The sequence below is a fragment of the Perca fluviatilis genome, chromosome 4 (assembly GCF_010015445.1).
Source record: "Perca fluviatilis chromosome 4, GENO_Pfluv_1.0, whole genome shotgun sequence".
In the NCBI taxonomy this organism is placed as follows: domain Eukaryota; kingdom Metazoa; phylum Chordata; class Actinopteri; order Perciformes; family Percidae; genus Perca; species Perca fluviatilis.
In genome coordinates, this window is record NC_053115.1 from 23,685,955 (window position 1) to 23,702,334 (window position 16,380).

General features: G+C 39.5%; 1 protein-coding gene across 1 annotated transcript in view; it reads right to left on the minus strand.

The window, feature by feature from the left end:
* Nucleotides 1-1,173: 1,173 nt before the first annotated feature.
* Nucleotides 1,174-16,380, minus strand: part of snta1 (syntrophin, alpha 1) — a 37,522-nt gene continuing 22,315 nt past the window's right edge. The window contains exons 3-8 of the mRNA XM_039798889.1: nt 6,984-7,179; nt 6,492-6,681; nt 5,969-6,099; nt 5,318-5,514; nt 3,323-3,510; nt 1,174-2,842 (exon numbers count right to left, since the gene is read on the minus strand). Of these exons, the coding sequence (XP_039654823.1) occupies nt 2,750-2,842; nt 3,323-3,510; nt 5,318-5,514; nt 5,969-6,099; nt 6,492-6,681; nt 6,984-7,179 (995 nt within the window). The 3' untranslated portion in view covers nt 1,174-2,749. The remainder of the gene's footprint in view (nt 2,843-3,322; nt 3,511-5,317; nt 5,515-5,968; nt 6,100-6,491; nt 6,682-6,983; nt 7,180-16,380) is intronic.

The window sequence follows — 16,380 nt, forward strand, 5'->3', positions numbered from 1 at the left end:
ATAGTCGGGTAGATAGATGGACACAAGTAGTCAGGTTTACAGTAGCTAATTTCACTCCTTTAAATGCATATACTGTTTTCCATTTGAGAATCACCAGGCAATTAAGATGTAAACAAAGAAGTATAAATATGACTTGAGAGTGTGTGCTTGAAAGACAGGTGTCAACTCCAAGACTTCCTCCAATTTGGATTTTCTTTGATGATGGTGAGCAGTAAATCCAAATTAAGCTTTTCTATATATGTAACCTAGATATAAGGCAATATGGGTGCATATACTCAATATATGATATCATGTATTTTCCTAGTAATATTTTGTGGTATGTCACGTGTGTTTATCGATGCCCTCTGGTTATTTAAGATGCGGATGTGCAGGCCTTTTTTGTTGATTCTGCCACTGTGCCTGATGTTACCAAGGCAATATCCATGTTTATGTACAGTGCAGAGTTTTACACCGAAGGCCTTTAAATCCGCTTTGATTCTTTTATTTGGCTGAAGGCGGGATAAGCTGAAAACAGAACATTGATTCCATACAGTTGTTATGGCTAAGATGTTAGCAAACAGATGCCTATTTGCATATCCAGCAGACACAGAACATTAGCATTCATTTGGAGTTGTGTTTCTGGCCACCTGATGAATTTGAGTACTATTCAGTCAGTACTATTCACTCCTTTTAGCTTTGTTTTTGGTTTCCACCAACTCCTGAAGGAGAATCTGGCTCTTAAACTTGCTAAAAGCAACACTAACTTCACCAGCTAGTTGCTTATTTTGTCTGTTTTTGTGCTGGACAGGTAGCGTACAATAGGTTTAGCAGAATGCTTTTTACAGAAACAGATGCCTGCTGCCGCTGCTTAAAAGAGCTTCATGAGAGTGAACCAAAACAAAAAGCTGAAAGATGCTAAAAGTGTTTTCACTTTACATCTTTTGATAATATAAAGATATCTATTAGTGCAGCTTTAACTGATAAGCTACCACTCTGTCAACCAGATCAATATGTTTTTCAGTTTCATATTTAAACTAAAAAAAAAAGTAATTTGCAACCCAAGTGTAGATATGTTCTGTTTTCAGGTGAGCCTCGGTCTTTAGAGAAGCAAATGAAAGGAATAAAATAATCAAGAATAAAATAATCAAGCGTGACATTTATACGGTATCAATAAAGAACATGCGATGTAAACAATAAAAGTTAAGAAAGTTTATTACATGTTTATATACAAACAACCCTGCAAGGCACACCTTTTGTTTAAATAGGAATATACAACACATTTTATTCTTGAAAGCAAACAGGTTTTAGTTTTGAAATATATATTAATACAAGTCTGTTTAGTGTTGGACACAGAGAGAAGGCCCCAAGTTGTGGATGTTTTAGTCAACACAAATAATAGAGAAAAACAAACAAACAATTAAACACTTTATGATGTAAACAACTCAACGTCTTTTATATTGTAAATTAACATATTTAAATGTTAGACAAATTGTGTAGAAAAATGGACCATCAGAGCTTTCTGATGAAGACAGTGTGTCCTTTGTCATGATTAAAATATGCAGTACAGACAAAAACACCATACCATAAAATTGATTCATTTAAGAGCTAAACTCTGTACTTGAAAGCTTAACCATAGAGCATAAGAAGCTTAGCTGGACTGGCACTCTTTCAGCCAAATGTTTGTCATCATTGTAGAACAACCTTTGTCGGTAGGACTAAAAACACAAGAGCTCTTATTTTGTACTTCACGTGGACTGATATGCTATGAAACTGCAGTCATACTCCCTGACTAAGGACATCCAGATTCAATGTATATTTTGTTAGGAAAATTACATGTTATCTAATTTATTAGTTAAGCTAAAACACAATTGCAAAAACAGCCTTTTATAATAGACTCTGTTATTCATTTCTCTTTGTTAGGCCATGGATGAGCACACTTGAAACAGGGAAGAAGAGAGACAGAGAAGAAAAAAAAATAAAAAGCTGTTCAGCTGCAATGAACAAATACTGTATGTGATTTGGCATTTGGAAGTTGTCTATGACAAAAAGTGTGTATCTTTCTTTCATGAAGAAAAACAGGGTAAACCAGGGCAACCTAGGCATCCACATAAAAAGCATACAGTTATAGATGTATTCTTTACATTCTTCAGTACATACTATTGATCACGAATCAGTCATGTCATTCTGTCACCTCGCTGAAGCTGCCTTTATAAAAAAAAACATTGTCCAACATCAATCAGGACATTTGTGAAATAACTTTTGTTGTGACTGCTCACAGCACATAAAGCAAAGATTGAAAGATGAAAGGATGCTCATGACAAAGGCCTGTCGTGACTTATGAAACAAAACAAAACTGAACGATGGGGCGAAAAAACATTAAATGGTTGGGACTTCAAGCTTAGAAACATTAAGATGCAGGCTGTCCTTTTACACAGTTTTCCATCATAAAGGGCGATGACCCACCGTAACAGATTTGACAGATGTCAGATCCCTTCAGTGGCTGCTGACTTACTCCATCTGTAAAACCTCTTTACCTTACAACTACAAGTTTAACAAAGGTCCATCAATGTTGCCGCTTTCTCATTTCTTCGCCAAGAAATACCAGCAGGTGCCTGACCAGAGATGACCATTTTAGTGGCCTAGAAGGGCTGAAAAAGAAGGGGTTAGTCGGCATCTTTTCCTGGGCCACATCCTCTGCTGTTTCAGAGTCTTCTGGCTGTGTGTTTTATTGAATATTACTATTGCTGATGTTCCGGATGGTTTGCCATCATCATGCCAGGAGGCCAAGTCGCTTGACCTTAGCAGACAGGAAAGAGTGGATGATGAAGACTATAGTCTTAGGGCAAGAGCGGAGGTCCAGTTGCTGAAAGAATAGATAGAATTTGGGAAGCAGGAAAAGTGAAAGAGAAAAAAAAAAGTGAATTCATTAAATGTGTCTTCTCATGTCAAGATTACTTCACTTTCATCTCTCCCTTGTTCTCCTTCTGATCTAACAGAAGTGTGTGTAGAGCCATTGCTAACAGTCCTCTAGCTCCGTACTGCGCTAAACTCCCACCCACTTTCTAGAGGTCCAATCAAATGCGAAGGATTTGACTTACCACTCAAATATTACACAGTACAGAAGCTAAAGACACTCCAACATCCATTTCACTGGGACTTCAATGCTGTTATCCAATAGATTTCCTTTAATCACAAACACTCTAACCAACTGTCCTGTTAGATAACAACAATTTAAGCTAACTTTGTCATATTCAATACAACGGCTCAAATTTATGGTGGTTATAATTTAACAATATTAAAAATGCAACATATTGAGAACGTCTAATGGAAAATAGTAACTTACAATCTCAGCCTCGGGGCCTCCAAAGTCGAGGAACATCATGCGAACTCCATCATCTGAGGACATTCTTAGACGCTCAAAGGGCTGCTGAAGCAGAATACTTTTCCTGACACCCATCTCTTCTGTGAATAGTGTGAATCCCTCATCGATGTGGACACCCAGGGTGCACTCCTTCCCATTCCAACTACAGGCTGCCAGGGTAGAAAATGAAAACAGGGCTTACATAGAGGAAGGTAATGTAATGATTTTCCAACGCACAGCTCAAATTTTTCTCAAATAAATCTGGATTTATTACATATTTTTTGTGCACTCATGTTGTTGTGAGCTCAGTGTTACAGTGTTGATACAGAGCCCAGAATGTTTGGACGTATCCTATGAATGTGACACTGAAATGATAACAATATGATTCAAATTATTGTTATTGTCAAGATAAGATAATAGGTCTTAGTTAAATGGAACACTAAAATAATACTATTTAAGATTTTAGAAATGTTTGCACCACCTCATGCTACCAGCAGAGGGCAGTGTAACAGCATTACTAAACTGCACTGACCTGATGGCTGTCTGACTAGTTAGGATTACTAAATTTCCAGAAGAAACATTGATGACTAAAATGTAGAATCTGGATCATGGAAGTGAAATGAGTTGCAGACGTAGGCTTATAAGACACCATATATACAGCTGTACTTGAAACAAAAAAAAATGTGTTGCCTCCTCTCAAGCTCTTTATAAAAACCTATTACCAAAGGCTTTCCTTTCTAAAAACCCAGTTCAAGTCTTTCATAAACATGCAGGCAGAAGAAATCTCCAGAGATTGAGGACATTTTACTAAAGACTACAGTTCCTAAATCGCTGTGCAAGAAACAATACATAGTAACTCCTAATCCTGCTTTGTGAGACAGGCTGTTTTTATGGAGTGAAATGTTTGTGTGTCTCCGTTGAATAGAAAATACGTCTTCTTGTGCCCAGGCAGTAATTGTTTGGATTAAAAAGATTTGACGTATGTTCACAGATATGATTGAGGAGTTTGATCAATATAATAAGCATTTCTGATTGTCATCAGATCAGAATTGAAAACAAAGGAGTGTTATATAATGCATGACACAAACATCTTTAGAAGCTTGCCTTGCATTAGTCAGTGTAAAATACATGTCAATCAATTTTAGAGTGACAGCAGTGTTGTGTTTTGAGTTGTGGTTGAGGTGGAGTTAAAACACTGCAGACCACTGATTGGTCAGAAACAATTGTCACTAGTGAGGCACAGGACTTCCTGCACAAACTTGTGATTTTTAAAATAGCCAAGCTACCATCAATTGCGCGAGTGACTAAGCCGCACACTACGCCGCACACTACGCCGCACACTACGCCGCACACTACGCCGCACACTACGCCGTACAATTGAAATAACTGGGAGGAGGGTCTGGCTAGGCCACACAGCATTCCGGGATGGGAGAAAAACGTGCTCTGGTTTATTGCCATTTCTTTAAACCAATCACAATCCGCGGTGCCGCTGCAAAATAGCCTTAGGAAGGAACTTGTTTTGGTGGAACGTGTACGTTCAAAAGTTCTTTTAGCAGTGCAACAGAAAACTCAGATTGGACAGATAGTCTAGCTAGCTGTCTGGATTTTTTCTGGATCTGAGGAGCGGTTAACCATAGTCCTCATAAATCCACCGGAGTTTAAAATGCCAACACAAAGGAAGCCCAAGGCAATGGATATCCGGCCTAAATGAGTGAAATCTGGTGGAATTTCTGTTGGCAACGGAGCAATCCCAAAAGTGGATCGTCGAGGATATAGACTGTGGCATATAACATTTAGTGAATGTATCAAAACAAACTTGCAGTGCCATGAGAAGAGGGTGACCCCACTGGGAGTCAGACCTTGAACCTTGGTTGCGTCATTCAGAACAAAATGTTAATGTTTCTACTCGTAGGTGAAGGAACTGTGTAGCAAGAGTGAAGATTGAACTGGGAGTCAAACAAATCTCTGTATCAGTACCCGTGGTGACCTCCTTGATGAGCTCAGCAGCATTATGGCAACCCTCCACCAGCAGATGAGTCCAGGTGGAAAGCTCCTTGGCAGAATCCACCCTGAACACATGGGTCTCCACGCCTTGCTTAGTGCCAGAACGCAGGCCAAATGAGAGGTCAGAGTCCAGGAGAGGAGAACTTTTTCCTGGGCCAGAGTGGACCAGTCTGAAGGGGAGAGGAGAAAGTATGAGAAGAACGTGGATGAGAAAGAGGGTAACTAAGATTCATAGGAAAGGATGAGCCAGAAGAGCAAATGAAGGGGTATACATGTTGGTGTGTTACAGATGTAAAAAAGTGAGACGTGACGTTCACACGAGAGAAAAAAGGGAATGAAAAACACATGAGTTATAGGGTCTGGTTCCACTAATGTTTTCCAAATGAATGTGACGTTATGAGGCAAAATGTCCAACAATCCAGTTATGGAAAAAGTGAGCTTGTGCTCTCGCGACTGGGCCAAAACAAGCAACGGAAAGGTCTGTTAACTCAAAACTGGGCTGCTCAGGGTGGAGGACAGAAATGTATTAAATGCCAAATGTGCTACGTATGCTAAGTGTGTTAAAAAATATTGAGTACTGTATGAGGTGTATGTGTATATATGCAGGCATTTGTGTATTTGAACCTGGTAGCAATGAGCGGGTGACTCTTGGTGGGGCTGCTGAGGTTTTCTTTGCTTTCAGGCAAGCAGGGATACAAGAGCAGGTCTCTGTCGGTCAACATGGCCAGTACTGGTTTCTCTGGACCCTGGGTCACCTGCACAGTTGTAGCAGAGTTGAAGAAATCATTTAAACTCACTCATAGGGTACTGAAGATTACCATACATGGCACTGGTATGACAGTAAGGCCCATGGACATCAGTTGGTTGCAGTTATGAATCTTGGATCCAGTTGTTCCACAGCCGTTAATGAACTTATGTGCATGTGTGCTTCCAGTAGCTCTGTGCTGCTGCATTTACTTTAAGACAGGATTCAACTTTAATGTGTTGGTAGGTTGTCTTTCTCAGAAAGACATTAAAAAAGACACAAAGGTATACAACATATAGGAAGAAATAAACAGGGCACCATGGCATACTAAAATCAACATGCAAAATACTGCAGAGCAGGTCTTGCAGTATGGACCATCTACGTCTGTATTCTGTATTCTACCTGCTCTGTAATCCAGCCCAGATGTTTGACCTCCATGCCAAGTTGCATGCTCTTCATCTCCTCCTTCACTCGTGGTAAAAGGTTGGCAGCGCCAGTCTGGATGGCATTGTACCAGGACTGAGCCATGGCTGGGTCTTTTGCCCGCAGAAACACAGAGTTCTTTCTGCTGGACGAAATCACCTCGAAATACCTGGCAGATGAGATGAGAGGAAGAGAGAGGGAAGCAAGCAGGGATACAAAAAAAATGGATAAAAGGGGCAGTTAGAGAAACAAAACACAAATGGCAAAGAGAGGAAAGCTTGAGGGTGAAGAGGAAGTTTCAGATTACATAACAAAGAGAATATGTGAATGATATGGGGTAAGAAGTCCATTTTACAATATTCTCTCTGAGCCAATTTGTTATTTTCAGGTTGAGATCTGTCAGACTTTTTTTCTTGAGGAAAGTATAAACTGAAAATCGAAATATTATGTCAAACTTCTAACATGCTGTACCTGTTTTCTGTGTCCGGGGGGCACTGTTTTCGTAACACCTGGCACATCTTCAGCGGGATGCTGCGGGGCTCCTTCATCTCAGCAGGTGAGAGTTCAGTGCCCCTCTGTGGAGTGGAGGGGGGAGAGTCCCAGGGGAGGGCCGCCCCAGGGGACCCCGAGTTTTTAAAGAAGGCCGACATCTCCTTGATGTACTTCACTGAAGCAAAGCGAGAGTGTGAGAGAGAAAATTAGATAAAGTGGGCAGAAGGCAAGAGGACAAAGGGAAGAGGAATTTGGAATATGAATATGGAGCCTTCAGGTTCGGAGATGAGTTGAAAGCTATAGTAGCACATTAACAGCTTTAAAAAGAAATTCATGTGAAAGAAATTCTTTGCCTCTTCAGATTTCTCCGCTTTTATAAAGTGCTTATCATGCTCTTTCATGATGAAAAAAATATTCCTAACATGGCAAAAAGGGATGCTAATTTAGTTTTTTCTTCTTCTGACCAACAGCCGATCCTCATTAACAGATCATTACCGTTAACAAGCAGGCAACTGAGTCCCAGTTCACCCATCCGGGAGAAGTAGCAGCCACATGTTGCGTGCATTGTCGTGGACACACGCATGCCACTTTCCCAGTACGTTTCTACCGCGTCAATGCAAGGTTGTCAGCTGTGTGTCTGCCTTGCATACTCTGCGTTAGTAGGACAGCCGATTTCATCGATATAGTCGGATGGCATGTTATTGTCAAGCCACTCTCAGTTGTGAGCACCGCCCAGCAATCAGTCATGACAGCAACAAAAAAAGAGTTTTGCGTTTTAAGCGCTCCAATAAAAGGCACATGTGGTTGCATGTCGCCCCCATGAGTTGTTTTTAAGAAATAGATTGTATAACCTACTTTTCTTTTACCAGGCGACACGCCTTTTTAAATTATTTTTTTCAAACGTAATATTTAATAATAACTATTTAACTGATAGTATTAAATAGGTCAGAATTTGTATTGTCGGTTAACAATTAAACGGTTAAGTATAAACATCCTGAATGGCAAATGTTTCTTTCTATTTATATCTATATAGTAAACACCCATATAATTTACTGAAAAAAACAAAAACAGCTAGAGTTAGTTTTTGTGACTTAGTGAATATATATATATATATATATATATATATATATATATATATATATACATTCACAATGTGACTATGACTGTTGTGTACTCTGTATGAGTAACAAAGTGAAAAAGTGGCACCCATACATCCATAATTACAGGGAATAGGTGGATTAAGAGCACATAACTACACTGGGATAGAAATTACACTATTCAGAAGTCTATTTACAACATTTTTTCCAAGTGATATATTTATTTAGGGTAATATTGTACCCTATATGTTTTTATGAATCCCTCATAATTAAAAAATAAAATGATTAACAAATGATTCATGCTCTTCTTGGTTTGTGTCCACATAACTGGTCCTATATTATTTCAAAACTAGTGTGTTAGTAAAAAAAGGTGTTACCCAATAAGTATTTATTACAAGATCTTCATATTTACATTGTTATTAATTGTAAAATCTGGACCAAAATGACTTTAACATTTTTGTTATTCAAAAATACAATAATTCCAAAATAATTGTGTTGTTTTCCAAATACTACAATATTGCAACCAATGATTATAATAATTGCATTTAAAAGGAGATGTGAGCAGAATACAGCTGGGCGATGCCAAAAAATATATATAATATAATAAAAAACAATATTGTTTTTTATTATATTATATAATATATATATATATAATATATTATATATAATTTGGCAATTTTACCTTCCACATACCCCCCCCACACACACACACACACACACACACACACACACACACACACACACACACACACAGCTCCAGTCTGATAGACTGTGGTATGGGTTTGGCAGAAGTAGCCACTGCTGGACTAAAAATAGCCCAGAGGACATGGCAAGGCATGAGGCTGAAGGCTGAGCTCTGGTTTCACTGGGGAAGTGCAAAGTGATCTTACACAGTACAAGAGGCATGTAGTCAGAGGGCAAGCAGAAGAGTCACAGAACAGGACAAGAGGAGTGAGAGAGCGGGCTTCCACCATTCCCAAAATAGTCTGTCTGTCAGCCATACAGTTATTTTGTTAAAACTACAAGCAGTACATCATATCTATGACTGTGTAGTGGCTTTCTCTCTAATGGTTTTATTTCAATATTTGCATTCTTCTCTTCTATCAGGAGGTGGCAGAGTGATTAAAGAGATGGTCAAAGGTCACAACAGGGTCCGTCTGAAATGTCTTGGAGAAAGAACTCTGAGCACCCCTAACACACTTTCTAACTCACTGACATTCAATCTGTAACACTGCTTGTTTCATCTGTCGGTTTAAGCAATGGCTTGAGCTTTCACACATAGGACTCTGTTGTGGAAAAGTGTCATGTTGATTCTGTTCAAAAGGACACGACCGCTATGGATGTAAAGCTCACACGATTGGCATCTAGCCCGAGCTGGTGATGATGAGCAAGGCGAGAGATTGTTCACTTGTTGTCTCGTCCTTGGCACGGTGAAACAACAGTTATCAAATTTTAGTGTCAAATCAAGCCATCTCCAGCCATTCTTATAAAAGCCATCTCTCATTTCAGTCTTATCTGCCACTTCAAGAGCCAAGTCCCAAAGTGTCACTTTCTTGTCTCCCATGATTGGCTCTAATGCTATATGCAGAAATGTCAAATCTAAAAATAATAAAATAAAAATAAAACTGTGTGCTTTTAATATCAAAGTAACTGCATGTACTCGCATGTGATCACTGTTCAAAAAACTTGCAGAAATGTTGCATGGTCTGAAGCAGGAAAACTACCAGAACAATGTTTATGGAAAAAAAAGACTCTTTTTTTTTTTCAAAAGTGTTGATGCCAACATTTACAGTAAAACTGAGAATTTCAGGACTAAAGTGCATGTCTGAAGGGGGATTAGCTGGCTTCAGAAAAGGGCATGACCTAAATGCTAAAAACTATAAACATACAGCAGCTCCTCTGAGTAAAGAGAATGTTCACTGTCTTCCCGTCTGCAAACTCTTCTTCCTTTGAAAACTTCTTCTTTCTCAATAATATTGTCCTAGATCTGTAATCTGTAATATTTCCCTTTCTCCCTCTCTTCAGAGATGAGGTCAGTTCCCTTCTCAGTCTGATGTGGGAAGTGGATCATTTCTCTCAAATCTACTGTATAAAGAATCACTGAGAAAAATGACTTTTTCCCCACTTTGGATTTAGAGTATTAAAACTGCCTCACATACTCTCTCTGTCCCCCCATCTCTCTCCCTGTCTCACTCACTCACTTACTCACTGACTGTGGTCTACCAGTATGGTTTCCACAAACATTTATGACACACACACAGTCTGGGTTTATCACAAACATTTGCTCACACACTTACATGGCTGAGTACATATGCAAACACTCATAAATTAGCACAAAAAGTAATGCATATCCAAAAATGTATTCATGGTGTGAAATCCCAATTCCTGAGTATCAAGCCTCAGTGCTTTTTTTAGTGTCTGAGGACAGAGTACCGAAAGCTGGCTCAGATTTGTACTCTTTTCACTTGTTCTTTAGCAGTTTACCCAATTATAAACTGTACGCTTTTCTTTCATGACTGCTTGTGTTTAAATAACATTTAAGAATTCTGCCATTTTGGTTGGATAAAGAAAAGGGTTTTTATTCTTCAAAGAAACAGGAAAGAAAGTTTTGCTTAGTCTTGCATTGGTACAAAAATGCAGGTATCATATCGGCACTGCTATAGCAAATTTTACACAGCCTTATAGGTATCCCAGTCGGGTATGAAGAACCTGAGTGTAAAATCCCTTCTTCATTAACACTGTTTTTTGTTCAATGCATTAGGGTCATGTACGTAATGTTAGGGGGGGCCCCTAACATTACGTACATGACCCTAATGCATTTGAAGTGTCTACAACATTTTATTTCTCCCTTTTCTATCAGAGAAGGTCACTTGTTTACTTGCCTCATTTACACTATGCAGAATCAGCTTAAAATACCATAACAGGTTTTTCTTTGCATTTATAGACAAAACCAGACACATTGGGGATGTGTAGACTGGGAACATGGAAGCAGTGAGCAACCGATACGTACCAGCTACAGCTTTGAAGTAGCTGTCAACTTGCATACGTAATGTTTCATGGAAATGAGCTTCTGTCCATTTGTTCCTGTGCCAACCCATTGATGTTTATACCATGGGGTAGCCAACTGCTTCCTTGTTGCTGGACCGAGGCCATTCAAAATTGATGTGGTCAATCTCAATATGGCAAGCTAGGCCACACAACTGGGAATGGAAATGGGATTGCCTACATTATTGTGGAATACAAGTGGAAGTCATCATATAAGATATCCTGAGCCCTGCAAGGATACTGAATAAGAAAGCTGTAGGTTTTCTCAAAGACTGGCACTTCAAAGATTGGTTATCTGTATATGATAAGGATGTTTCAGTCATGCAACTAGCGCTACACTTTGAATAATAAAAGTGTCTTAAGAACATTGTGGGAGAAAGTCAGGAGTGAGAAAGCAAGCATGGCTGTAGGTGCTGATATCTGGCACGTAAACAGTGTTCCATACTCAGTGGTCATTATTCTTTATTATGTAAGACTGAGTTTATGTTTGTGATTCATGCTGCACAAACTGCAGAATAGAATAGGCTGGGGAAAAACACCAATCATAGCAAGTATAAGTAGATATTTACTTGTAAAGAGGCTTCACTATTATCCCAAAAAACGATGGGGACATGATCTCATTGGCGTTTCCCAGATTAGAAATGTCAGGCATTAGCTGTGGCCCCACATAACAAATCAGACGAGATAGCGGTGAATGAAAAGGAGAGGAGAGGGATGGAGAATCAAGGGGGAGAAGTAAAGGAATGAAATACATGGAAAAGAGAGAGAGAGACAGCAAGAAGAGGATTGAGAGAGAGTGAGACAAGCGATACAGAGAGACCAAACATACAGTTAAGCTCAGCCAGAAATGTAGCCATGAATACCAGTGGCGGCACATTCAATACAGAGCTAAAATTAGCTGAGATGGCACTGTTATTACTTTAGCTTATCTGGCAGCCAGCGAAACTACTTTTGTACTGTGTGCGTGCACGTGCATGTGTGTGTGCATGAGGAGTTCCTTTGCTTCTTCTGCAGAATCTGCCACTAAGCTTTTCCTGCTAAAGTCTTTACGTTGAACCTCACAAATCCTGACCAGACATTTTCAGCCAATTCAGTTTTGACACAATTCACTTAACTGTGGTTTTGAAAAGCTTTTTCTATTTACAGTCCCCACCCCCCACCCCCACCCCCACCGCAACTGGTTACCGTGGGAGCTGCTGGAATGTCATTGGCCAGTCAGCGACCTCAGAAGCATGCTGTTGGCGCTGTCAACCATGTCGGACAAAGAATGTCCCAATGTTACACCACCAACAAGGAAAAATGTCTTGGGCCAAAACAACATAATAAATAACTGCTAAATAACAGGAACACTTGCTGTTTTCATTCTGTAAATTGAGGTCAATCGAGGTAAAAGAAAATTACAGCCATTACTGAGCCCACTTAAAAAGTCTGCCAATCGTAAATTAGATGTATAAAACTAGGATTTTTAGACAGTAAAGATGGGGATTGTGCAAAAGTGGATGCAACTAAATATTAGAAAGATGTTGCTTATATTTTACAGATTTAGTAACCAAACTTGCGCATGCAAAAAAAGGAACATGTGGCGAGTTCAGCCTAACCGACATAACAGTATAGACATTGTTATCAGCCAATGTTAAATACTTTCAGATCACATGTTGGCGGATAAATTACAGAAATCGTAGCCATTGTTCATGTTACAAACCTAATAACTAGTGCTGTCAAACGATTAAAATATTTAATCGCGATTAATCGCATTAATGTCATAGTTAACTCGCAATTAATTACAAATTTTTATCTATTCTAAATGTCTATTCTTTTGTCCCATTATTTTTTCTCATTTTAATGCTCTTATCAACATGGAAAAGTGGATCGGCTTGCTTTGTGCAAATGTTTTTTTATTAGACCAACATTGGCATATACTGTAGTGTTCAATTTCACACTAACATCCATGTGCTTATGTCTGAAGTCATCCATTGTCGCCTGGCTTTGACGAGGGGGCGGGGAATTCGCATCAGCTGTGTGTTTGGCCATCAAGTGGTATTTCAGACTGGACGTGCTGCGATCATAGCTGAGTTCACAACGACAAAACACACAGACCACTTTGGTCTTGTCAATGGAACCATTTGACAACTTTTTAAAAGTAAACTTTCCATTCAGAATCTTATTGGCATCCATTTTGGCGTCTTGCGCTCGCCATCCACTCAAAACGTAACGTTAGCCTACTACTCTTTGGCCGGCTCGCAAGCCCAAACAAGTGTGTGCGGCGTGCCTGTTATTTTGTTTCTGGTCTAGCAAGATCCGTTGTGGTGTTGTAGTTTTTCTAACGTTACTAGTTGTTGCAACAGCATGTGAAAAAAACTACAAAGTTTGCTAGGCCAAAAAGAACATTAATTAACTGACAGCACTAATAATAACATTTGTTAATATTCACATCAGTCTCAAAAATGTATTATCAGTCAGACTCTACCGTGCAGAGAAATGCATGTTTTCTACTCTGACTTACCAAACCCTCAGGTGGTGTTAATGTCTGTTTTGAGGCATGTGAGTACATGTGCAAATGAAAAAGTGTACATCCATGCCTTCTTTTAGTGATCTCATGTACAGGTAATAAATGTCAGATTTATGTGTCCCCAGTGTTTCGCTGATTAATGTGTGTCTCTTTCTGGCAGCGTCAGTCAGCGAAAAATTTCCCCTGTTCTGAATGATTTAGATAAGTTCATTGTTCCTATAGCCCATCTCATTAAAATCATGGATGAATGCCAACCTTGGTGGGGTATAAGGTATGGCATGAGAGAGACTGAGGGCAGAGCACACCAAATCAGACTTTAAAACTAATTTACATACTGCCAAGCACAGATTTGATTACTTTGCATAGTGTGTCAGGAGAGTTAATTATCCTAATTCAACAAAGTGAAAGTGAAGGAAACTTTAGCAGGATCTGGCAGAGGACAAGAACAGAGCGGAAGGGAGGTTGAGCGACATATCCACTTTACTTTCCAGCTTTTTTTTTTTATTTTGCGTCTGGAGAACTGTTTCCATTTTTAGGTTTCATGTATATTTGCTTGGTGTGATTCAAAGCACTAACTTGCTGTGCGACTTATGAACCTCATTTGCAGTGTGTTTTCTTCTATAATGAGTCAAATGAAAGTGATGTCAACATGTGATTCTCCATTTATAAATAGCGATGGGCTTTGGAAGAAAACTGAAATACTTTATAAATGTCACTGAAAAGTTACACAATGCATAATAAATAGACAAAATAGTGGGTTATTATGGTCAAGTGTATATGAAATCCCACGTAGCCATATCGAAAATTCAGTGGTGAAAGGAATAATAGATTTAGGTTGGCTGGTACATCGGCAGTTTTTTTAGAAATGCTGAAAAAGTCATTCATATTTTTTATTTATTTTGTTTGTGCATATATGTATTTTATTCTGAAAAAGGGCTGCATACACACTTTCCCATGCCCCCCCCCCCCTTTCCTCCATCCCCTACATGCGCATGCTGCACAATACTGTGAGATGGTTCAGTGGAGTCTAAGCCTGTAATGAAGTGAGAGAGTGGCACAAAGACTAGGCCAACAATTTATCAGGGGCACCGGACCAGGGCAGTGGGGTTCAGAGGGGGCCAGTTAAGCAAACTTGACGCCACAGAGGGAGAGAGGCTCTGAGGGAAAGTTGTGATTTAATAAAGCTCTGTTATTTTTGCAGGTTAATCCAGTCCCTCGCTTGAGTCTAAGCACAATGTCATCATGGGCCAGCACCTCTGAAGGAAAAGGAACCAAGCTTTGTGCCCAGAGGGTTAGAGGTTTCACAGCAGGGATGCACAGAGACATTTAGGACAGAAACAGTAAATACAGTACATCCAAGAGAGTGCAGGAGAAGATGAGTGGTGTGGACAGGAATTATTCTATGATTACATCCCATGACAGTTTGATTTAAATACACACACATTTTAAATGGACTTTGTTGCTCCTTCTCGGCTGTTTCTATTCAGTTTTTAAGAGAGTAATATAGTGGCAGTGCAAAAAAGAATTTATATTAATTTGCTTTTCGTGAAAACAAAGCATTTATATTACTTACTTTACACTCACTTTAACCACAGAAACAACACTGAGACAGAAGCTAGAGGACAGAAACACTAAAACAACATTCAATACAGCCCACTAGTGTGGATTTTTCCTTGCAGCAAGAAAGTAAAAATGTTGGACTTTCCTGAGCGATGGCTAAATTTGTGATTGTTTATCTTAGAGAATTCGAGCACCAGATGGGTGGGATTTATTTCTCAGAAAGTGCCAAGTACATTGTCAGTAACAGCACACATCTTCTTGTGTCCTGGTAGGACCCAGATCTGGTGGATAGGTAGGGATCGTGAACTGAAGGTTTTTCGACCAGGTAAGGGGAACAACATCAACTTCTATAGGTGAGCTAGTGTGTGTGTTTAAGTCTGCTTGTGTGTGTTGGAGTCAAATATGCACTGGTGAAATGGAACAAGGAAAGAACTGGCCAGCTAATTTTTCAGTCAGCTGCTGCACACTGGAAAATGTACAGACAACTTTGCATTGCATTTCTTTCGAGACAAATTATTTTCTCATTCCTTAGTTTCACAGACAGCTTCACTCATCCCACCCGAAAAGTAAGTTTTTATCTCCAAATGAGACTACCCTGGATCAGTGAAGGTTAAAGGGGTGATAGAATGATTATATAGGGTATTTCACACGGTTCCTTATGGTCTCCTAATGGGGTATGTAACATTGGTTGGGCTGAAAATGGTCTGGTTGATATTTTATTGGCCCTTATGCATCCCTGTGTTTTGGCCCTATTTGTAACAAGAGCTTTTCTTCCAAATATGGTATTCTCATGAGTATTTAGATGAGCTGCGCGCTGATTGGTTGAGCGACTTGCCATACGCACACATTAGAGACGTGCGCTGATTGGTTGAGCGAATTGCCATACGCACACATTAGAGACGCGTGCTGATTGGTTGAGCGAATCCCCAATACACATATATTAGAGAAGCGACAGAATCTCATATTCCAGACACTGCAATGTTTCATTACCAAATTCACTTCTGAGACTTTTTTAAGCGAGAAATCAACTATATAAATCTCAAATATGGGCCGTTTTACAAAAATTGATGGCTAATAGCAAATTTGGTAAGTCGTGTCGGACTTTAGGAGCTCCACACAGTCTGACGAGAAAGCGGCAGCCTGCTGGGCTCCATACCCAGCGCAA